The sequence below is a fragment of the Trypanosoma theileri genome (genome assembly GCF_002087225.1).
Source record: "Trypanosoma theileri isolate Edinburgh chromosome Unknown TM35_Tth_1_V1, whole genome shotgun sequence".
NCBI lineage: Eukaryota > Euglenozoa > Kinetoplastea > Trypanosomatida > Trypanosomatidae > Trypanosoma > Trypanosoma theileri.
The window spans coordinates 1,535,054-1,558,505 of NW_021639843.1; the positions used below are offsets into that span (position 1 = coordinate 1,535,054).

At 37.6% G+C, this 23,452-nt stretch overlaps 7 protein-coding genes across 7 annotated transcripts; all 7 read left to right on the forward strand.

Annotated features, from left to right (window-relative positions):
• Positions 1–281: 281 nt before the first annotated feature.
• TM35_000017030 (uncharacterized protein) lies at positions 282–2,006 on the forward strand (the record flags this gene model as incomplete). Its single annotated transcript, XM_029021384.1, has 1 exon — positions 282–2,006. One exon carries the CDS (start codon positions 282–284, stop codon positions 2,004–2,006), a length of 1,725 nt encoding a protein of 574 aa, XP_028887892.1.
• Positions 2,007–2,786: 780 nt separating this feature from the next.
• TM35_000017040 (dynein heavy chain) lies at positions 2,787–15,497 on the forward strand (the record flags this gene model as incomplete). Its single annotated transcript, XM_029021385.1, has 1 exon — positions 2,787–15,497. The coding sequence occupies one exon, from the start codon at positions 2,787–2,789 to the stop codon at positions 15,495–15,497; it is 12,711 nt and encodes a 4,236-aa protein (XP_028887893.1).
• Positions 15,498–15,933: 436 nt separating this feature from the next.
• On the forward strand, positions 15,934–16,371 carry TM35_000017050 (uncharacterized protein; the record flags this gene model as incomplete). Its single annotated transcript, XM_029021386.1, has 1 exon — positions 15,934–16,371. The coding sequence occupies one exon, from the start codon at positions 15,934–15,936 to the stop codon at positions 16,369–16,371; it is 438 nt and encodes a 145-aa protein (XP_028887894.1).
• A 220-nt stretch (positions 16,372–16,591) lies between these two features.
• TM35_000017060 (uncharacterized protein) lies at positions 16,592–18,202 on the forward strand (the record flags this gene model as incomplete). The annotated part of the gene is made up of 1 exon (XM_029021387.1): positions 16,592–18,202. The coding sequence occupies one exon, from the start codon at positions 16,592–16,594 to the stop codon at positions 18,200–18,202; it is 1,611 nt and encodes a 536-aa protein (XP_028887895.1).
• An 839-nt stretch (positions 18,203–19,041) lies between these two features.
• Positions 19,042–19,962, forward strand: TM35_000017070 (serine/threonine protein phosphatase; the record flags this gene model as incomplete). The annotated part of the gene is made up of 1 exon (XM_029021388.1): positions 19,042–19,962. One exon carries the CDS (start codon positions 19,042–19,044, stop codon positions 19,960–19,962), a length of 921 nt encoding a protein of 306 aa, XP_028887896.1.
• A 1,000-nt stretch (positions 19,963–20,962) lies between these two features.
• Positions 20,963–22,534, forward strand: TM35_000017080 (uncharacterized protein; the record flags this gene model as incomplete). Its single annotated transcript, XM_029021389.1, has 1 exon — positions 20,963–22,534. The coding sequence occupies one exon, from the start codon at positions 20,963–20,965 to the stop codon at positions 22,532–22,534; it is 1,572 nt and encodes a 523-aa protein (XP_028887897.1).
• A 295-nt stretch (positions 22,535–22,829) lies between these two features.
• Positions 22,830–23,441, forward strand: TM35_000017090 (uncharacterized protein; the record flags this gene model as incomplete). The annotated part of the gene is made up of 1 exon (XM_029021390.1): positions 22,830–23,441. The coding sequence occupies one exon, from the start codon at positions 22,830–22,832 to the stop codon at positions 23,439–23,441; it is 612 nt and encodes a 203-aa protein (XP_028887898.1).
• Between the last annotated feature and the right edge of the window lie 11 nt (positions 23,442–23,452).

Here is a 23,452-nt window from a genome sequence, read left to right on the forward strand (position 1 = left end):
TTTTTCTTCCTATATATATGGGGTTGTATTTCTTCTTTGCGTTGTTTTCTTTTTTTTTTTTATCATCTTTTTTTTTTTTGTTTCTCCTTCTTTTTTCTCTGAAATATGAGTTCACTTTCTTTCATTGTAATATTCTCCACGCAGAGGAAGAAGAAGAAGGGAAAGTGCTGAGGGTGGTGTGAAGAAACGCAAGTACATACATTCACAGAGAAATAAAAAAAGAAAATAAAAAAAAAAACATTGACAGATACTGAAAAAAAAAAAGAAAAGGAAATAAAAGTATGGATTCATTAACACAAGGGTTTTGTGCGAGTGCGCTGATGGGATCAATTCCAAATGGTGGAGAAGAGAGTTGGTCCTCGCTCTGGCCTTCTCCCACTCTCCAGGTGGTGGATATTCAACGTTATCCAAAAGTTATTACGCAACCTTCTGTAATTTCACGATTTTATGTCGCCTTATCCGATTCTGCCTCATTAATTTGGCTTATTGCACCTCCTGGGAGCGAAATGGAAGAGTTAATCCATACCTTCCAAATTGAAGTAGGTTCTTGTATTACACTAAAGGCATACACTGTCATTTCAGCAAAAAATGGTTTAAATGTTTTAGTTCCGATTTCTATAAGTTATTCTGATACCGTACTTTCACTCTTGGGTAACCCTGTTTTCGATCCTTCTCTGTTTGAATTATCAAGTGCAGCTCTTACAAAACAACGAAACGTTCTTAAAATGGAGACTTTACAAACAACAAGAGATTATACTACTTTGTCCTTGCGTGAAATTCTTGAAGTAAGAGGAGAAAGTTTAAGAGATTATGCTATTGTGGTTAGAATAATATGGAAAGGTAAAAATCGATCTCTTGCATCAGGTAATTTAATAGATCGTTTTATATTTAATTCTGTAGGAGTAGATAAGAATGGTGACTCAATATTGATGTCTTTTATTGGTAGTTCTGCATTATATGAGACTTTATCATTAGAAAATTGTGTACATGCAGTAGGTGGAAGTTTATTTTTTGGAGATAATGAAAAGAAAATGCTGCGTTTACAATTTGATGAACGTTTTTCTTCTGTAGTAAATAATATAGAGATGGAAGATGTGATTCCAAAATATCCTTTTCAAATGTTTGGTACAAGAACAGTACAAGATGTTGTGAAACATGGAAATGTTGGTGATGTGGTTTCAGTGGAGGGTTTTGTGATAAAAGTGTCTCCAGGTACACTTGTGCATACGAAACGAGGACAAGTGGAACGTTCTGGAATTATGTTGTGTGATTCATCCACACCGTCTTCTTCATCATGTGTTATTGAAATTACTCTTTGGGAGGATATTTCACGAAGTGTGAAACCTGCGGTTGGTGAACGTTGGTGTTTTTGTGAATTTGTTGTTTCTGGTTTTATGCAACGAATATCACTCTCTAGTAGATCTATGAGTATCGCCTTTAAGATGCAGAAGGAAGTTGGACCGAAGAGATTGGAATTATGTCAAGAAGTAAAGAAACAAGAAGAGACAGAAACTTGCAGTCATTCAGCAGAGAGAGACTCTGTTCAGGTGGTGCTGGCACTGGAAGAGGCATCAGATACATTGCCTGTTTTGGCTAAAGTACAACGTGTGATACTTCCAATCACGTATTCGGCGTGTCGTGGTTGCACTCGGCAAGTCTCTAGTGGAGATGTGCGGTGTGCGGTGTGTGGTGAGTCTGAGAGAGTGGAGCGCTATTTAGTGCGATTGGAGTTGTCTGATGGTATTCGTGTGGTGTACGCTGTTGGGTTTGCCCAAATTGGAGAGACGTTGTTTGGAATGGATGCTGCCACAATGTTGATGCGACAGCAGGAGTCACCTGCATTTGTACATACACTTGTACGTGAACTTGTTGGCATTCCGCTTCTTTTTTGGCTTCTACACTCCTCGGATGGACTTTTGCATGTTGTGAAGTGTAAATACATTAGCATGGCTCATTCCACAGCCATCGTGCTTGGGGCGGTCACACAGTTAATGTTGATGAACTAAGTTTTGTAACAATGATTATTACAAATAAGACAGAAATAAAAAGAAGATGAATAAAGGTATATATATATACTTCTCTGTGGAGAAAAGAAGAAGAAGAAGAAAAAAAAAAGTGTAACAGATGGTCTCTCTCTCTCTCTCTCTCTCTGTATGTGTATATATGTCTCAGTGAACCAAGAATTTGCATTCCTTTAGTTTTATTATTATTATTATTATTATTATTATTATTATTATTTTCTTTATATATTGCTTTATAAATACCACTGCAGAGGTGGTGGGTCTCTGATTTTATGTTTGCCTTTTTTTTTTTTTTATTATTCCATATTTATTCATTTTTTCTTTTTCTTTTGGGAGGGGGTACTTCAATATAAAAGAAAAAGGAATATAACGTCTTAACTTTCTCTGCATATGTTTTCCTCTCCATTTCCTTCTAGTAACTGGACTGGGATAAATGACTATTTTTTTTTTTTTTTCTCTTTTCTCTTCTCTCTTCTTCTTCCTCCGTACAAAAGTCAACATTCAGAGAATAGGACAGAGCAAAACCAAATACAAGGAAGGAAAAGGAAAAAAAAAAAAGAAGAGAGAGAGCAATAAAAGAAAAAAAAAAATAAAATAAAAAGAAAAACAACAAAAACAATAACAACAAGAGTAGTGAAACATTTCTATAGAACGAAGAAGAACTGAAAAAAAAAAAAAAAACAAATTCTGCTAATTATTTTCTGTGAGTGAGTGAGTGTTTTATCTGCGGATAATTCAACAAAACAACAAGGTCCTGCTGTAACAATGGGTCGCCAAAAGTCCCCCATTGGTGAGAAATTTGTCGATATCGCTGAACAAACACTAAATAAGCGTCTCGGACTCGCAGTTAATGAAACTATTCAACGCGATCAGACAGTTGAAATTACTTTCACTGCGAGCAAATCTAAACTTTCAGAAATTGCAACTACAGTTTTTAAACATTTCATACGAACAGCATGTGGTTCTGAGCAAGGTACAACGAAAGTCGCTGCTGGTGAAGTAACCATTGATGCAAAAGGAGAACTGAATTGTATTCGTTTCAATGAAGCTGTACATGTGAATAATTTTAAATTTGAAGAACTACCTGAAGGAAGTCCTGCTATTACTGCTGCAGCGGAAGCCACATATTTTCGTCACCTTGTTAAGTCATCGGAATTGCAATCTTATGCATTAGTAGATTTTCCCAAATGTTTGACAGTAAAGGGAGCTCCACGACTTGATGTTGTTATTGCTGGCTATGTGATATTTTCTATTTTAGCCGGTGAAGGTGATGATATGAAGCTTCGAATGTATTTGAAGACTATAGAACTTGTACTTGGGTCTATGTGTACTTCTTCTTTTGCCAGTACTGTATTACCTAAATCCTGGAATGAACTTGAATCCCTTGAACCTCATCAAGTTTCTGATCTTCTTGAAGATGTTCAACTTTCTATAAATGATTTTTGGAATGACAGTGCGCAAGATACACAAGCTCGTGCTCAGGCTGAATTTCTCATGACAACTGTTGGTTTAAGTTTACGTGAATACTTCGCCAAAAAGTTACTTAATGACCATAGTATCTTTACTGGTGGTAAAATTTTCACAGATATAGCACTTAGTTGCTGCGATGACTGGATGAATATGTGTAATAAACTAACAACTATTGACTGGGGAGCCGTTTGGGGAGGAGGAGGAGGATTTGTGGACGTACAATTAAAAACTGTACGAGATCGACTTTATATGATTACTACTATTCGTGATCTCGTAGATGAAATGGTGGAACTTTTAGGTTCTATTGGTGAACTTCAGTTTCTTCGCAAAGAGACATTATGGGAGACTTTAGAATCTATTGATATCTTTAAAATAACTCCAGCGGTAGAAAAACAATGGTTACTTGGATTGAGTGCTTTTTACAGACGTTTGGAACCAATAGAGCATCGCTGCGCCGCCGCTCTGCGTGACTTCTTTGGTGAACGTGGCAATTTAGCGCCACAGACTATTGTGAATGAAGTGATAAAGTTCCGTCAACTTATTCGTCGTCCCATTGTCGCTAAGGAACTAGTGAGTGAACGAGATACGCTTCTGGCAAAGTTGAATGAACGCCTGCAGAGTATTCGCATGGAATTTGAACACCGTGCGGAAAGTACAGAGGATGATACGGTTCTTGAAGAAGATGATCGTCGCTGTCAAACTGGTCGTTTTATGCCAGGTGTAGTGAATAATATGATTTGGCTTCGTCAACTGCGAGGTCGTGTTGGAGAAATGGTTCATATGTGTAAGTCTCTTTTACAAGATTTACCGGCTGCAGGAGAGTTTATTCAAACAGCAGATACTCTCTTGGAAGATATTGGTGATTATGAAGTGGAAACTTTTAATCATTGGACCATGGATGTAGAAGATAGCAGTTATAAGCTTATGTTAGATGCTAATGCACCTTTAATGGATATTGATGAAAATGGACGTGTTGAAGTAAATTATCCAGAACGATTGGTACAACTCATACGAGAAGTTCGAGTATTTCAAAGTTTAGGATTTCGTATTAATAAAGATATTCAAAAGATGGTAGATCAAGGAATTCGATTTTATCGAAATGGTGTAGCGTTAAAACAAGTTGCCAGTACATATAATTCTATGACAGATGATATTATTCCTTGTACAGGTGCTATGTTACTTGAACCGGCACTTTCTTTTGAAAATATTGTTACAGCTAGTGGAGAACGAAAATTAACTTGGCGAAATACAGAAGATGCAGAACGATTTATTACAAAATTACGTAAAGCATCACAAGCTTTAACTGATGATAATCGTCGTTTACATAAATTACACAAAGAAATTGAGTTAATTGTGATTGAACTTTTTAGTATTGATTTACTACGTTCAAAAGATCGATGGATGGGAAAAATACATACTATTCGAGAAAAAATGGAGACATCAGGATTTAAAAATATGGATGCATGGAAACTCTTTTGGGATATGCAAATTTACAAGGCAATGGAATATCAATACCAATTAGGATTAGAAAGTTTACATGAAGTTGTAAGTGAAATTAAAGCCGATATTATTTATGATCAAGAAACTGGTATGGCTGCACTTCGACCTTCTTTAGAAGTTATTCGTGGTCAATATTATCAACGAATCAAAGAGTTTATAACATTTCCACAACGTTTTCATGGTTGTAGTAATAGTGATATTTTTAAAGAAATGACTGCACATAATGAACGTGGTATAGTTACCGTTATGCAACATGCTGCTCAACTCTTTAAAAAGGTTCAACAAGAACTAAAACGTTTTAATCCACTTCTTATTATTGGACAATGTGGAAAAAATGGTAACCCAACATTAGAAAGTATTGTTGAAAAAGCTCTTACAGAGGTTCAACATTGGGAACAAAGTGTAAGACTTTTAAAACAAAAAGGAAAAGAAATTAATGCAGAAGAACTCTTTATTAAGTGTGGATGTATTACGCTTTGTACTGCTGGTATAAAAGGAACGGTTGAAGATCACTTATACAAATTATATGAAGCTTTACAAATTACACTATACCGTAGTGCTGAGGGTCATTTACAGCGAATCAACGCCTATATTGCTGAAGTTTCTAAAAGTTTAGACACTAAATTAACAAAACTAGAAGAGATTGGTACAGCTAATCTTGAGCATGCAAAACTTATGGAACAACGTCCAGCGATGGAAGTTGAATTTTTCCATTTTTATAATAAAAATATGTTACTACAAAATATGACAAATCAAACTGGTATAGATTTTTCAAAAACCAAAACTCAATGGGATACAGTTATACACCGATTTGATGCCTTTGATAAAGAGGTAGAAGCCCAAATTAATAGTTTACGAGGAACTGTGGAAGAACGAGTGAAAAATTGGAATAAAAGTGTTGAACGTTTTATTAATCAATGGCATGAACTTAAACCAAAAACGGCTGATTCTCCAAATGCTGTGGAATTTGTAAAAGAACGCCAAAATGCACTTAAAGAATTAGAAAATGAAGGAGAAGAATGTGTTCAACAGTGTAAATTTTTTCATATGGATGAACCTGATATAGAGCCATTACAAGATGTAAGACGTGATATTGAAGATTATGCCCTTATGTGGAGTTTGGTAGGAACTTTTCAAGAAGAATTAGAATCCTTAAAGAAAGAATTATGGATTGCTTTACGTGCAAAATTATATCGTTTTGATGATTTTGTAAAGACATGGACAGAAAAACTAAAAGAGATACCAACAAATCCTATTACCGTACAGGTGCGAACCTTATTAGATGCCTGGAGTCGATGTGCCCCACTGTTTAAATTTGTCCGTGGTGATGGATTTACCCCTGGTCACTGGAGTGAACTCTTTACTCTTCTTGGTATTCACAATGCGACGCAGGATACCCTTAAGTTTGGTGATATTCTCGACCGCTACGAAACCATTCTCAAACGCGAAATGGATCTGAAGAAACTTCACGCCCGGGCGCAGGGCGAGGCGCAGATCCGCGAGGCCCTCGACGACGTCCGCTCGTGGGGGACCAACGCGGCCTTCACGCTCGCCGCCCACCCCGACCGCCCCGGCGTGGTGCTCATCACGGAGTGGAAGGAACTCCTCGCGGCGCTCAGCGACAACCAGGCGCTGCTGCTCAGCATGCGGGAGTCGCCGTACTTCGCCATCTTCGCCAGCGACGCCAACAAGTGGGAGGAACGCCTCGCCTGTCTTGACGAGTATCTGCGCAGTATGAATCAAATTCAGCGCAAGTGGGTCTATCTCGAGCCCATTGTGCGGCGCGGGGCTCTCCCGCAGGAACAGGAACGCTTCGCCCGCATAGACAAGGAATATCTCTCAGTGATGTCCACCATCGCAAAGGACAATCGCCTTGTCACCCTCGCAGAACATAAGGAGTATAAGGAAGTATTACAAAATGTACTGGAACAATTAGAAAGATGTCAACGGGCATTAAATCAGTATTTAGAGGCTAAACGTGATATATTTCCACGTTTTTACTTTATTAGTGATGATGATTTATTGGAAATTCTAGCACAAAGTCGTAATCCAGTAGTAATTCAATCACATTTAAAGAAACTTTTTATGGGTATTCACAGTGTTCGTTTTGATTCACAAAAAGAACATATATTACAGATTCACTCACTAGAAGGTGAGGTAGTACCTCTTGAACAACCAGTTCGTATTACAGATGAAGTAGAAGATTGGTTATCTAAATTAGATATTGAAATGAAAGATACCCTTGAAGCACACTTAATACGTTGTCTCAAGAAGGTAGATATTGGTGAATATTCTACACAAATACTTTGTACAGCAGGAATGATTGATTTTACCAAAAAAACAGAAGAAGCTATTCGTGATGCTAAAAGTGGTGGTTTAATAAAACATAAAGCTAATTTACAAGCTCAACTTCGTGATTTAACAGTTTTTGCAGGTAGTAATAATGATCTAGTTGTAGGTCTAAAATTAAAATCTCTTATTATGGATCTTATTCACAATATTGAAGTTGTCGATACTCTAATTCAGAATAATGTTGAAAGTGATACAGATTGGCTTTGGCGAAAACAACTAAGATATTATTTAGAACGTAATAATAAGTGTGTACTTCGTATGGTAGATGCAGAATTTCAATACAGTTATGAATATCAAGGAAATGCGCCAAAACTTGTTCATACACCACTCACTGATAGATGTTATTTAACACTAACTCAAGGTATGCAACTTGGTTATGGTGGTAATCCATATGGACCTGCAGGTACTGGAAAGACAGAATCTGTTAAAGCACTTGGTAATGCAATGGGAAGACAAGTATTAGTTTTTAACTGTGATGAAGGAATTGATTTTAAATCTATGGGACGTATTTTTACAGGTCTTGTAAAATGTGGAGCTTGGGGATGTTTTGATGAATTTAACCGTTTAAAAGTTGATCAACTTTCAGCGGTATCCCAAATGATTCAAGTTATTCAAGAAGCACTTAAAAATGGTGATTCAAGCTGTCATTTACTCGGTCGAGATATTGATGTGAGTCATAATGCCGGTATCTTTGTAACACTTAACCCTGCTGGTAAACGATATGGAGGACGAAGTAAACTTCCAGATAATCTTAAACAATTATTCCGTTCTGTGGCAATGAGTGCTCCAGATAATGAACTTATTATGGAAACTATACTTTTTAGTGAAGGATTTGAAAATGCAACTGTTTTGTCAAAGAAAACAGTAGAAATATTTAAACTTGCCAAAGGTCTTTTATCTTATCAACAACATTATGATTGGGGTTTACGTGCTATGAAGGCTGTTATGCGAGTTGGAGGGACATTAATTCATCAATATCTTACAGAGCGGGTTGGAGGAAAAGTGAAAGCAACTCCAGAAGAAATACTTCAACAAGAGAGTGAAATATTAATTAAATCTTTACGTGTCAATACACTCTCTAAATTAACATTTGATGATGCAGTATTATTTAATAATCTTATCACAGATGTTTTCCCTGGTATTCCTGTGGGTGAGATAGAGTACACAGAACTTCGACCTGCTATTGAAGAATCTATAAAAGAATTTAAACTTCAACTTGTTGAATCACAAATTCAAAAAGTATTACAACTATATGAAGCATTAAAACAACGTATGGGAGTTGTTCTTGTTGGTCCTGGTGGAAGTGGAAAAAGTACATTACTTCGTGTTTTGCGTAGAGCGATGCAACGACTTGGTGTGACGGTTCCTTTGTATGTAATGAACCCTAAAGCTATGCCACGTACACAATTGCTTGGTCATATGGATAATGACACCCGTGAATGGTTTGATGGTGTACTCACAGAAGCAGCACGTAAGGTTGTAAAAGAAGAAAATAATGTACATTCATGGATTGTCTGTGATGGTGATGTAGATCCTGAATGGGTGGAATCCTTAAATTCTGTTTTGGATGATAATAAATTACTTACAATGCCAAATGGTGTACGTATACAATTTGGAGATAATGTGAATTTCTTGTTTGAAACACATAGTCTCGAATTTGCCTCACCAGCCACTGTATCTCGTATGGGTATTATTTATTTATCTGAAGAAGATGTAGATCCAAAAATGATGGTTGCTACTTGGTTACTAGAACAACCTGAAGAAACTCGTGGACAACTTCGTCAATGGATAGATGATTATTTCTATAAAGCTATAGATAGTCTTTTAGAAACGGGTAAACTTATAGTGGAAACTACACGAACTGGACTTGTATCTTCTGGTTTAAGCCAGTTACAGCATTGTACAAATAAAGCACAGTTTACACTTGCTCTTATTTACGGTCTTGGATCTTATCTTTCAGAGGAACATCGCCGTGATTATGCAAAGGATATTCACTACATGACAGGAGAACGTCCACCGGATTCTAAAAATCCACTAGATATTTATTATGATGCCCAATATGGTGGATATAAGACTTTTGAATTTCAACCAGCATTTGATCTTAACGTGGAAGATCTTTACCGTCATCCTATGATAGCTACTTTGGATTGTCAACGTAATATGGAAAATATGCAGGCATGGACGAAACCACTTCATCCAGGTTTATATAGACCTTTTATTCTTGTTGGTCCAGAAGGTTGTGGAAAGACAATGTTACTTAAAAACTTATTTGAACAAATTAGTAACACACGTGTGGCGATTGTAAATTGTTCTGCACAAACAGAAGCCATACATATTATTCAAAAACTCAAACAAACATGTCAAATGTTTAATACAAATCAAGGACGTGTTTTACGTCCAAAAGAAGCGGAACGTCTTGTTTTACTTCTTAAAGATATGAACCTTCCAAAACCAGATAAATATGGAACTGTACAATTACATTCTCTACTTCAACAACTTATTCTTTATAATGGATTTTATGATGATGATCTTGAATGGATTACAATAGAACGTGTTCAAATTGTTGGTAGTATGAATCCTCCAGGAAGTATGGGTCGTTATCCTGTAGCCCCACGTTTTTTAGCTATTGTTTCTGTACTTGCCATGTCTTATCCATCACGTGAATCTATGCAAACCATTTACACAGAATTTTTTAATATTATGATTCAAAGTCATCGATTACAATTTAATCTTCCTGGTAAAGGTGCAGCGGATATTGCTCGTTTTATGACGAATGTTTATGAAGCAATATCCACTCGTTCTACTGTAGATGTGGCATCACATTATATTTTTAATCCACGTGATGTTACTACATGGGCACTCAATTTACTGAACTATAATTCTTTAGATATACCAGATGCTATTGGATATGAGGGTCGACGTATTTTTGTGGATCGTCTTGTTACTCCAGAAGAACGTGCAAAGAGTTCTAAAGTTATTTATGATAATATATTATTTCTTGTTGGTCATAAATCTGGTATTACAGAGAAGGAAACAGTATATTATGTTTCATGGATGGATACTTCCTCATCAAGGATAAAGAAATTAACTTCTACTAGTATGGATGAACTTAAAAAATCAGCAGAACATCTCGTTCTTACATACTCTAGAGAATTTGCAGAATTAGATGTTCAATTAATTCCTGAAGTATGTGCTTGGATTGCTCGTGTGGATCGTGTTTTATCACAAGAACGTGGAAATTTACTTCTTGTTGGACGATCTGGAGTTTGTAGTGCCTCCATTGTTCGCCTCGTCGCCTACAATTTGCGTATGGAAGTAATGACATTAGCCATGACAAGAGAATATGGGATGAAACAATTTAATACCGAACTAAAGTCTGTAATGACAAAGGCTGGAATAGAAGGACAATATATTGTATTTTTACTAGAAGATCATCATTTTGGTAATAATCCTCTTATTCTCGAAACGGTGAATTCTCTCTTATCATCTGGTGAAGTACCTGGTTTATTTACACATGAGGAATTAGAAGCTATTTTGGGTCCATTAAAGGAAGAAGCTGCTGGAGAAGGTATGACGCCTTACGCCTATTTTGTAGATCGTGTGGCTCGAATGTTACATATATGTATTGTGATGGATCCTACAAATCCAAAATATGATGTACAATGCCGATCAAATCCTGCTCTTTACACTCGATGTAATGTTTATTGGATGGGAACATGGTATACAGATAGTCTTAAGTTAATACCTCGTTTGATGATACGTGATGTTTATAAAGCTATAGATTCAAGAGAGGATAAAAAAGAATTTGGTCTTACAACTGAAATTGTACATATTCATCGTGGTTTTGCAGATAAATTTTCACCTCAACACTTTAAAATGCTTTGTCTTACTTATCAACGTATTTTTAATGAAAAGAGTAAATCTATTGTGGAAAGTTTGGCTCGTCTACAAAGTGGTGTATCTAAACTAGATGAAGCTCAAGAAAATGTAGATAAAATTGCCTCAGATGTGGCGGATAAAAAAACTTTAATGGAAACAAAACAACGTGAGGCAGATGAAGCATTACAACAAATTCAATCCAATATGGAAGAAGCAGGTGATCAAAAAAAGAATATACAAAAAATTCAAAAAGAACTTGATAAGGAGCAAAAAGCTATTGAAGAGCGTAAACGTGTTATTGAGGAACGACTTAGTGGAATTCAACCCGTATTGGATGCCGCCCTTGGAGCTGTACGTTCTATTCGTTCTGAACATCTTTCTGAACTAAAATCAATGAAACAACCACCAGCGGCTGTGCAGGATGTGATGGAAGGAGTTATCATTCTCACAGAAGGAGGCCAGAACGCTGAGACTAATTGGGCAACTATTCGAAAAATCCTTGCTGGTGATATTAAAGGACAGATATTAAATCTCGATCTTGATAACGTAAATGAGGGAGTTCGTAATAAAGTAGAACGGTTTATACAAGCACATGCCAATTCTTTTAAACGTGAAGTGATTGGTCGTGCCTCCAAAGCCGCAGCTCCCATGGCAGAATGGCTGAAAGCCGTCGTGGAGTACAGTAAAGTACTCGAAACGGTTGCGCCTATGCGGGAAGAACTTAGAGGTTATGAAGCCAATCTGAAAAGCGGTAGTGAAAAGAAGAAAAAATATGAAAGTAAACTTTTAAAGGTAGAGGATAAGGTAGATAAATTGAAGAAAGATTTTGCTGAAAAGACGAAAGAAGCAGAAAGGTTAAAAGATCGTTTAGAACAAGCAGAAAAACTTTATAATAGTGCTCATGATCTTCTTGGAAAACTTGCGAATGAACATAATAGATGGAGTGAACAAAGTAAAGCTATATGTAATGATCAACGTTTGTTACCAAAACGTTGTTTACTTGCTGCAGCATTTATTCTTTATTTGGGTAATGAAGCTGAAGATGTTCGATCTCAAACTATGAATGCATGGAAGGAACGCTTAAAACAACTTGATGATTTTAATTTTTTTACTTTTATGCGTCCGGAGAGTATGCAATTACATTATAAAGCAGAAGGTTTACCAGGTGATGAACTTTCAATGGATAATGCTGTATTAATACAAGAACAAGTTTCAACACCATTGATTATAGATACTTCTGGTCAAGCTCTTAATTGGCTTTTAAATAATTTAAAAAGTAGAGGAGTTTCCGTTGAAGTATCTAGTATTTCAGATGGACGTCTTGTCTCAACATTAGAGTTAGCTCTTCGATTTGGTAAGAGTTTTATCTTAACAGATGTAGATGTTTTAGAACCTTTTATGTATCCTTTATTCCGAAAAGAATTACGCACAGAAGGTACAAAACGTGTTATTCAAATAGGTGACCGTCGTACCGTAGACTATGCAGATGGTTTTCAATTATATCTTATCACTCGTTCTAGTGATTTACGAATTCCTCCTGATGTTCTTAGTTATTTAACGTTGATAAATTTTTCTATAACTTTAAGTGGTCTTGAGGGACAGTTTCTTGGGGCAACTATTCAACATGAACAACCGGAACTTGAAAAGGCAAAATTAGAAGTATTAAAAAAAGAGGAAAAACTTAAATTACAATTATCTGCTCTTGAAGAATCTCTATTAAGTGATTTGGCAAATTCAAAAGGATCACTATTAGAGAATAAAACACTTATTGATTCATTAAATGAAATTAAAACACAAGCTGCTGAAATTGGTGAATCTCTTGAAAAATCTAAACAAGTACAAGAAGAAATAGATATTAAACGTAATGTTTATAGACCATTTGCATCCACGGCTAGTGAAACATTCTTTATTGTAAAGAGTCTTAAAGGTTTATCACACATGTATCAATTTTCCCTAAGTTTCTTTATGGGATTATTTCATGATACCTTAAAACGACACACCTCTGATCATACAGATGCTGAAACTAAAATTGAAGCATTAAAAAAGACTTTTATACGTTTTGTAGTTTCATCCGTTTCTACATCACTTCTAAAAGAACATCGTCCAGTTTTTGGTATTTATCTTGCTCGTTCACTAAATCCTAAGGAATGTACCTCTGCGGAATGGGAATTCTTTTTGGATAGAACTATCGCACCAGAGGCTAAAAAGAATGAAATTCATATCCCTACATGGGTTTTACCGGATAGTAAAGATCTTTTCCGTTCCTTTGCTGTATTATTTGATAATTTGGTTAAAAAGATGAACTTACATGAAGCTGATGTTTGGTTACAGTGGATGCGAGCAACTACTCCAGAAACTATGTACCCTAGTTTTATTGAAAAATTAACACATTTTCAACGTCTTCTTATTACAAAAACTCTTCGTGGAGATCGTCTTATCGCTGCGGTAAATCGAGTGGCATGTGAATTATTAGGCGTTAAATCATGGGGAGATAATAATACACTTTCATCTTTTATTAACCACACTGAAGCATCTACACCTGTTTTACTTATTACCACAACAGGAGCAGATCCATCACAAGAGCTTCAAGGGATTGCATATCATAAAGTAGGTCGAGAACGATTTCATCAAATTGCTATGGGAGGTGGTCAAACAGAAGAAGCTATTCGTTTATTACGTGTTTGTGCAGAAAAAGGTGATTGGTTATTCTTAAAAAATCTTCACCTTGTAATTCCTTGGGTAACTATATTACAAAAGGAATTTAATATGCTTACACCAGATCCTAATTTTCGTCTATTTCTTACAAGTGAAGCACATGATGAATTTCCATCTACTTTGTTGTCTCAATGCTTAAAGATAACATTTGAAGCCCCACCTGGAGTTCATCAGAATCTTCTACATACATTTAAAGAATGGGAAGTGGGAACTTTTGAAAAAAAAGGTTTACGACAAACCGAACTTATTTTTATTACTGCAGCTTTTCATGCCATTATACAAGAACGTCGCTCCTATGTTCCACAAGGATGGTCTAAGATGTATGAAGTTACTTCTGCAGATCTTAAATCAGCTACAGATATTGTTTTACAACAAATAAATTCTGGTATAGATTGGAGAGCTATTCGTGGTATTTTACAAGATGCTATTTATGGTGCCCGTATGGAAAGTGAATATGACCTTCGTATTCTTAAAGCCTACGCAGATCACTTTTTCAATCCAGAGGTTCTTTCTTCTTCAAAGCGGCAAAGTAATCTTTTCTCTATGGTACGAGTTCCTGGAACAGGAAAACATGTGGATTGTGTAAAAGTAATTTCTGAACTACCGGAAAGTGATGTACCAGAATTATTTTCATTACCACCAAATGCAGATCGTGTTGTACAACTTTCAAAGGTACGTGCATTAACAAATGATCTTCAATGCCTTAATGAATCAAAGTTAGAATCTACATTAACTCGAGAAGAATGGACAAACCGATTAGTACCCATTTTAGATACATGGGGAGAGTTAACACTACCTAACTCAGATATTCTTACTCATTCCGCACATGTATCTCATGGGGTAGTATCCCCTGTTCTTGGTTTTGTGACAGCTGAAATGGCATCTTCACTTCTTCTTGTCTCTCTTGTGGATGAGTCCATGCGTGATCTGCGTAAAGTAACAGAGGGAACGGCATTATTAAAAGAAAATAGACGCGCAGAGGCGGCTGCAATGATTATTGGTGAGGTCCCACCACAGTGGGATGGCTTTTTTCACGGTCCCACTCGTATTTTACCATGGCTTCAGTCCCTTTTAAGTCGTGCCACAACAATTGCATATTGGCGTCGTTTGGCTGAATCTAATGAACTGCTCCAAACCACACTTAACATATCAAGTCTATTCCGTCCACAGACATTCCTCCACGCACTTCGACAAGAGACAGCACACTCTTTGCATGAACCACTCGTTTCACTGAAACTTGTCACTTCTGTCTCATCACCACCGGCTGGGGCATCACTTGCGGTGTGTCTTGAGGGACTCTTATTGCAGGGCGCCGTTCTTGACCAAGCGGATATTCTGCAGCCTGTTGAAACAGCGGATGAACCGGCATTGTTCCCTATGCCAAAAGTTTATCTTGCTTGGATGTCAAAACCACCAGAAATAAGCACCTCTGTTACTGTTCCCATGTATATTAATACAACGAAAGAAAACTTCCTCGTGGAATTGGTGTTGCCTTGTGCCAGTGATGTTGCCAAAAGAGGGTTTATCCTCTCAGGTATTTCAATCTTTCTTGAACCGTAAGTAGGGGAAAGGTTATCTTATTTTCCCTGAAGCAAGAAGAGTAGAAAGAAAAACAATCTGTTTTTTATGTAAGATGTTTTTCTTTTTCTTTTTGTTTTTTCTTTTTTGTTTTTGTTTGTATTGTTATTTTTTTGTTTTTGTTTTTGGTATAGTAAAACAAGAAGGTACAAACGCATCTTGAATTTTGTAGTACCACTTATTTTTCGAGTGAGGGTTTCATATATATATATATATATATATATTTGTGATTCTGGTTCCATAATTGTTTTAGAGGGACTATATGGGGGATTGGGGTTGGGATATAGCGTTCTTGTTTTTTTTTTTCCTTTGTAAATTGTGGTATGTATACATATATATATGTATCTTGTCGTTACCCCCGTTTCCTTAGGTCTTTTTTTTTCTTTTTTTTCTTTTTTAAAATGATCTTGTCATAGCAATGTATGGAGATGCAGGGGCTCCAAAGAAGTATAGCACCCCTCGTGGCGTTGATGAAAAGTCCGTCTCAGCACGTGTGTGTCAGAAGTGTGCATCTACAGACCACTGGACGTTTGAATGCAAGAGCGGAGCTCACACTCCACGCAACACCACAACAACGCGGCTGAGTAGAACGCAGATGCTGCGTTTTGGAATAAAGCAGAAACGGGAGGAATTTGTACCGGAACCAACAGAGAAAGAGGCGTACATGGCACAGGTGAAGGAGGTTGAGAAACTGCTCTTGGCTGAAGCAAAGGGGCAAGCAGTGCAGAAGAGACGAGTGGAGCAACGGAGAGAAGTAAAAGATGAAGACATCAACAGTGAAAGAGAACAAGATACAAAAAGTGAAGACGACGATAATATGTTGGTGAAAACGGAGAAGAAAGAAAGTGATGAGTAAAGAATATAAGGTAAGAGTCGTATTACTTTATAGTGACATGCTTTTCTTTCTCAGAAAATCATTATCCCAAGGATATAGAGGTATCTTTTTTCTTTAGCTTTTTTGTTCCTTTTTTTTTTTTCCTTTCTTGTTATATCCTTCTATGTTTTTTTTTTTTTTTTTTTTTCTTCCATAGCCGTTCGCGGCAAAAAAAAAAAGCAAACAAATAAACCGAATAGGAATGATACGTCGTCCGCAATATAGGGCCAAATGGTCTCGGATGAAGCAGTTGATGATGGCAGTGCTGGTGCTGTGGTTGCTTCTTCTGCTCCTTGCTGATTATCGTCTCACACACCCACCAAAGCGTATGGCTTCACCACCGCATGATGATACAATCCCAAGAGATGAGATTGTACCTAATACTGTAATCCCAAGAGATGAGATTGTACCTAATACTGTAATCCCAAGAGATGAGATTGTACCTAATACTGTAATCCCAAGCGATGTGACTGTACCGCCAGAGTTCGTTGAGGCGCTGCAGGCGTTCGAGCAGAACCTCGCCGTCGTGGATGGGCTGCAGGGAAATCCCGATCAGCCAACGCACGACTTCACAGACATCATCGAAGTCCCCGGCGCCGGAACGCCGCTCCCGCACGATCCCACACGCACCGCAACCGCACGGGAGTGGGAGGCCTGCGACCAGCGCGACGCGGACTTCACCCCCGAGCGTGATGCCCTCTGCCAGGCGTATCTCAGCAATCTTAACAATATGCGGTATATTAAGGCCATGTCCTCACTACTAACACAGGGACGGACAATCAAATTCAAACTGCGCTACGCACACAACAATATTGAGGCCATCGTAAAGGTTTCACAACAGAAATTTTTCTTTGAGGCCACTAGTGAGTATTTGGCATTCGCTGTTGATCGAGCACTAAATTTTTCACGTATACCAACATCTGCCTTTGTGCCACTTCCATTAGATTACATGAAGGTAGCTACAGCCTATTCAGCGTTATTTTCACAATGGATAGAACGTTTTGTTTTTCAATACAACTACACAAAGCGTAATTTTGTTCCTTGTAGCTATCCAACAGATAATCAACCAAAAGTATCCTTGTGTGCTCATGTGACTATACAACTTTGGATGTATGACGTTCACTCTGCTCTCACAACGTTCCTCGCTCTTCCATATGAATTAGACAATGCGTTTATAGCGAAATATTATACTCCTGGTCACAGACTTTGGCCACCGAAAAATTCACGTCTTCGTGCTATTGGTGATGTACATGATCGTTCAATTTTTGATTTCCTTATCGGCAATACAGATCGAGGAATGAATAATCATAATAATTTTGTATACGGTGGATGTAGTAATAGGACGACATGTAGACGACCTCCAAAGTCAGAACGTATAAAAGGATTAGCAAAATATGCTTTTATTGATCATGGAAGCAGTTTTTACTCACATAGGGAACCAAAAGATAATGCTTTTTTTGGAGAGATAGACCGTATACCTATTTGTCGTTTCCGGCGGTCTACTTACACGACGATGTCTAACTTTAGAGAAGCTGATCCCTCTAATCCTCAGTATCCGCTTGTTATGCATATACGCAAAAGTTTATCACCTTTCATATTTCGTGTAACACATCTCTCTGTCTTTCAAAAGATACAAACACGTTTAGAAAAAATTCTAAACATTGTTGAGCGCTGTTTGCAGCGTCATACTCCTTTGGAAGTGTTTAGCCTTCCATCTCATTGGGAGATTTCAATTCCTGAAGAACTAATTGACGTTGAAAACCCTTCTACTCCAGATAATAGAGATGAAGTGGAAAATGCAGCTGAGGTGTAGCGTGACACTTTTAAAACAACAAGAACAAACAATATTTATTTATTTATTTATTTATTTATTTATTTAATGAGTGTATATGTACAATAATATGAACTGTGTGTGTGTGTGTTTTTTTTTTTTTTTTGAATATTGCAGCGAAAATAGCTATGGCAGTGGGGTGGTGTGGTGTGTGTCTCTCTGTGTGTGAGAGAGTTACATTTCACCTCTCTGGTGTAAAATAGTTTTTATTTTCCTCTCTTGTACACTCGCGGTTTTTACCCTTTCTGAATTTTCTTACGAGAGATACATGCATAAATACGTTCGTACGCACACTCACAGAAGCATACTAAAAAAAAAAAAAGACAGAGGGAGTAGATACATGTACTTTTTCATCCTTTACTACATCATGTGAATACCTTTCTCTTGTAATGACCAAATATGTGCTTTCAAAATTCATTCCCACACAATTGTGACATTATTATTATTATCACTGTTATTATTATTATTATTATTATTATTAATCTTTTTTTTTATTTGTTTAAATGAAGTAACTGGCCTTGAGGATGATTCAGTCATTATTATTTGTTTTTTTTTTTTTTTTTTTTTTTTCTTTCCATTGCTCTCTACAAGAACTGTTGCTCGTTTAAAATCAATCCTTATAGAGAGAAAAAAGGGATCCTATTTAGACATAGTGTAGGTACATATTTTATACATAGAGGAGCTGACACTCGCGAAACTGAGTAAACACCGCCATACCTTTTTTTTTTTTTTTTTTGAGTTGTATAATTATACATTTGCTTATCTACTAGAGGTGGGAAGGAACACGCATATTCCCCATCTATACATCTATTACTAACAATATGGACGTTAATTCTTTAGAAGAAAAAGTACGTCGTAAGGAAGTCCTAGAGCTCCAAGAAATGCGCTTACTTTTAAGTACCGTGATGGATATTCTCATTGATGAAAGTAATGTGCCGAATGTGCCATTACCGGTTACAATATGTGGTGATATTCATGGTCAATTTCCAGATCTTTTACACCTTCTCGCTCTTGCGGGAGAGATTGGTGCAACGAGTATGCACTATGTCTTTCTAGGTGACCTAGTAGATCGTGGATTTAATAGTGTAGAAGTGTTTACTTTCTTACTTGTGATGAAAGTAAAGTACCCACGCAAAATAACTCTCATTCGTGGCAACCACGAGACACGCCAGGTGACGGCAACCTACGGTTTTTACGATGAGTGCAATAGAAAATACAACACTACAGAAGTATGGCGACACTGTACGGAAGTGTTTGATTGCATGCCAATTGGAGCTCTGATTGAGGGTCGGGGGTTATGCATTCACGGAGGTCTATCGCCGCAGGTGCGGACGGTTGATCATATTCGATTACTTCATCGCCAACAGGAAATCCCAAATGAAGGCGCTTTTGCAGATCTTGTTTGGTCCGATCCTGGACCTGGCAATGGATGGGGTGTCTCTCACCGTGGTGCTGGACACTTGTTTGGTGCTAATGTTGCTCGCGAGTTTATGTACCGCAATGGGCTTAACCTCTTAACGAGAGCGCATCAGCTGGTACAGGAGGGGTTTACATACCATTTTGATGAAGAATACGTGTGTACTGTGTGGTCAGCACCAAACTACTGTTACCGATGCAATAATTTAGGGAGTGTTCTCCGAGTGCATGAGGATGAGTCACGCGAGTTCGTTGTATTTAATCATGTGGATCAACAATATGATGATGATGATCCTGAACAGATGCACCCTATTTATTTCTTGTAGTTGAAACCAAAGATTATCACCTTCTCTTCTTGTACAGAGTGTTTTCTTTTTTTTTTTTTCTTTGATTTTATTACTTCTTATTTTGTTGTTGTTTGCGTGTATGCTATGATATTTTGCTTTTCAAGAAATACATAAATGAATTTCAGTAGATGGTTTCCTCTCCTCACTTCCTCTTTAACGAATATATATATATTGTACTTTTTGAAATTATAGTGGAATATGTAGCATTTTATTATTATTATTAATATTATTCTGTTTATTTTTTCCTTGATATTTAGTCAAATTTTCATATGTGGCTCTTGTTGTAGTGACGTTTGCTTATTATCGCAAGTGGTGTATCTTGCGGTTGTACTTGTAGTTCATGTTCCATTTCCTGTGGTGCAAATTAAAAACGAGGTAAATTTTCTTCTTCCCAGCACTGCCATTCGGACTATGGAATGACACCCTCCAGACCCATACACTCTTTCACACGTGATGTTTTGTGCTGTGGAAATACAGAAGGTAATTTATTTACCGAAAAAAGAAAGGTATGATTGCAATTTAAATGATCTCATTGTTTCAGGGTTGCAAAAAAAAAAAAAAAAAAGTAACAACAACAACAACAACAACACCAACACCTCCTTCATTGGTGATTTCAGCAAATATAGGTTATCATTATTAACTCTCAAAGGGGGGCAGAAAAGGTGGCAAAAAAAAAAAAAAAAGAAGCAGGAATTACACCAATTTCAAAATGGGGATATACTTCATTGGTTTTTTTTTTCTTTTTTCTTTTGGTTCTATTCAACTTATTTCGTTTTCTCCTCGACTAATTTCTGAACAGTGGATTATTTTTCACCTATTTCAAGAATCGAAGGACAACAACAACAAAAAAAAAAAAAATTGATTTATATTCATTATGTTATTATGGTTTCTTATTTTCAAATCATCTTTCTCTGTTTCTTTTTTTTTTTTCTGTTTATATGTAATATGAGTTCACTGAAGGTGGAGTCACATAATTGCCATGACATCTTCACAGGTACTTGAACTTGCGAAGGACTCATCACTGGTGCTCGCACGGGATGTGAGTTTCCCGCAGGACGAAGTACGTGCGGCATTCGAAACCATTCGCGCCGCGGAGGAAGATCATTACAGTGTGTTGTACACCGTCACGGGAAGAGACGACAAGAGCAGAAACTGGATGGCGGTTCTCTGTCGCGGTATGCATGAGGCCGCGAAGATGCAGGAGACCTTTGACGGCAGTAGTCATGTCGACGTCTACGCGCTGCAGAAATCAAATGTTTCCATCGCGGCTGTTGCCTCATCGCCACGACACTCGCGGCCTTCACTGCGGCCCGCCGCCCCGCTGTTCCTACGGGAATATTCCGTCGTGACCCGCCAAGAGGCCGAGACGCGAGCCGCCAGCAGCGCCGTGGCTCCACCAACACCTCCCGTGAAGGCAGAGGAACCAGAAAAAGTACCGGAAATAAGTACGGTGAATCTGCGGGAAGAGGCGCCAGTTACACGTGTGAGTTTAACAGCGATGGAAGTAGTGGCACCATCTATTAAGGAGGTTCCAAAGCAAGAGAAGGTAAAAGAATTACCTAAAGAATCTGCAGAAAAAAAGAAAAAACCACCATCACAACAACAAACACTCTTTGGGAGTATGTTGGGTGGTGAAAAGCATGCACGGGACTCTACTGTATCCTCAACTAAGACAGAACCAAAGACAAAAAAATCCCGTTCTGCAAAGGCAACTGATGAAAGTAAAAATAAAAATACCACAAGTCTTTTGAAACTTGCCAAGGCCTCAAAGAAGAATAAAGTTAATACACAAGATCGAACAATAGCTAGTAATAATACTACTACTAATATTGATAATAATAATAATACTGACCCTAAAATCACCTCAACTTCTCGGTCTAACGGACTAGGGCTTCTTGACGAGGACGAAGAGCATGATAACAATAATGGAAACAGTAGCAATAGTGAAAAAAACAGCAGAAGTAATTCCTATCTTCGGGAAATGGAATTTATGAATGAGGAACCGCAAAATCTTGATATAGTAGTTACTGCTGTAACGAATGATGATATCATTATCTGTGATGATGCGCCACCGATGGTATTTTGCGCTCCTGAAGCTTCTATTTCTCCATTAAAAAAAGAACAGCAACAACAAAAAAAATGTGATGCTGCTGTTAGCCTTGATCAACCCAAACTTACCGGTTTTTTTCACCCAGATGTTGGAATTTTTCAGAATACATACGTTCTTGAAGTGAAAACTGAGACTGTATTTGAGAATGATGAGTATATTTCAAGGGATGTAGTGTACTACCGTCACAAGGAAAATGGAGAACTTATTTCTGAAGAGGAGTTTCATAGACGTAGCATAGAAGTGTCGCGAAAAGTTTGTGAAAACGCACAAAAAACAAATTCCACTAATGGTAGCCTCAGTGATGCCCCTTCTCCGGCTGCCGAGTGTAATGAAAGAACATTTATAGAAGCCGCAAGAAATAGTAAACCACCAAAAATTGAGAGATTATTACGTTCACAACCAAAGACACTTATGTCTTACTTTAAATCTGCTTCATCGTAACAGGTTGATGATTAACGAAAAAGAATCATAGATAATTGAATGATAGAAAAAAAGAAAAAAATCCCCTTATCCAATAATTTTTTTTTTTTTTTTTTATGGTTGGGGTCTGTTCTTCCTTTCCATGATTACATCAAAGCGCAATGATATGGTAATAATGATAGTAAATAGTAATAATATTTGTTGGTTTTTGAATCTATTACTTCTTTTTTTTTTTTCTTTCTTGTTGCAGAAACCTTTTTTTTTTTTTTTTTTTTTTTTTTGAGATTCTGTTCCTTTGGAAAGGAATGCTTCGTAGATGAATAAGCAATTGGTGCAGACGCTTCCCTTAGCGAAAGGAAAAGACATTCATAATAGAGTAGCAAAGTTAGCTTTATACAAGGAGTGTATTGCTCTTGCCATGAGTGTTGCCGATCCTCTTGTACGACAGCACACGTTGGCGGAAGTGCGGGAGAAATGGACCCGCAGTCGCGGTGACGGCGGGCAGACGCTGCAGTTGCAACTCGCCAGTGCACTCGACCGCATTGCGTACGGCCGCATGTGCGTCTCAAAGCAACGCCTGCGTCTTCTCCCCAACGCGAGCGGGCGGTACGACTGGGGCGTCGTCAACCCCCTGCAGCACCACGAGCAGCGCATCCAACAGCGCGCGGAGAAGACGAGTCCCGATGCCTTTCCGCACGGCGCGGGGAAGCGGGACTTTGTGCCCATGACGAACTGGGGCTACGGCAATATGGACCCCGATGCCGTCATGCGGCATAAGGAGTTGACCGACCGCCAACATTTTATGGGGCCACACTGGCGCAATAAACCCAAACCAATGGTTTTAGAGGACCTCAGTTTCGAGGAACAGTTGCATGTTCAGTTTCAGAGCAAGCCAAAAATGAAGAAAACACCAAAAAAACATTACTGAAGAAAAAAAAA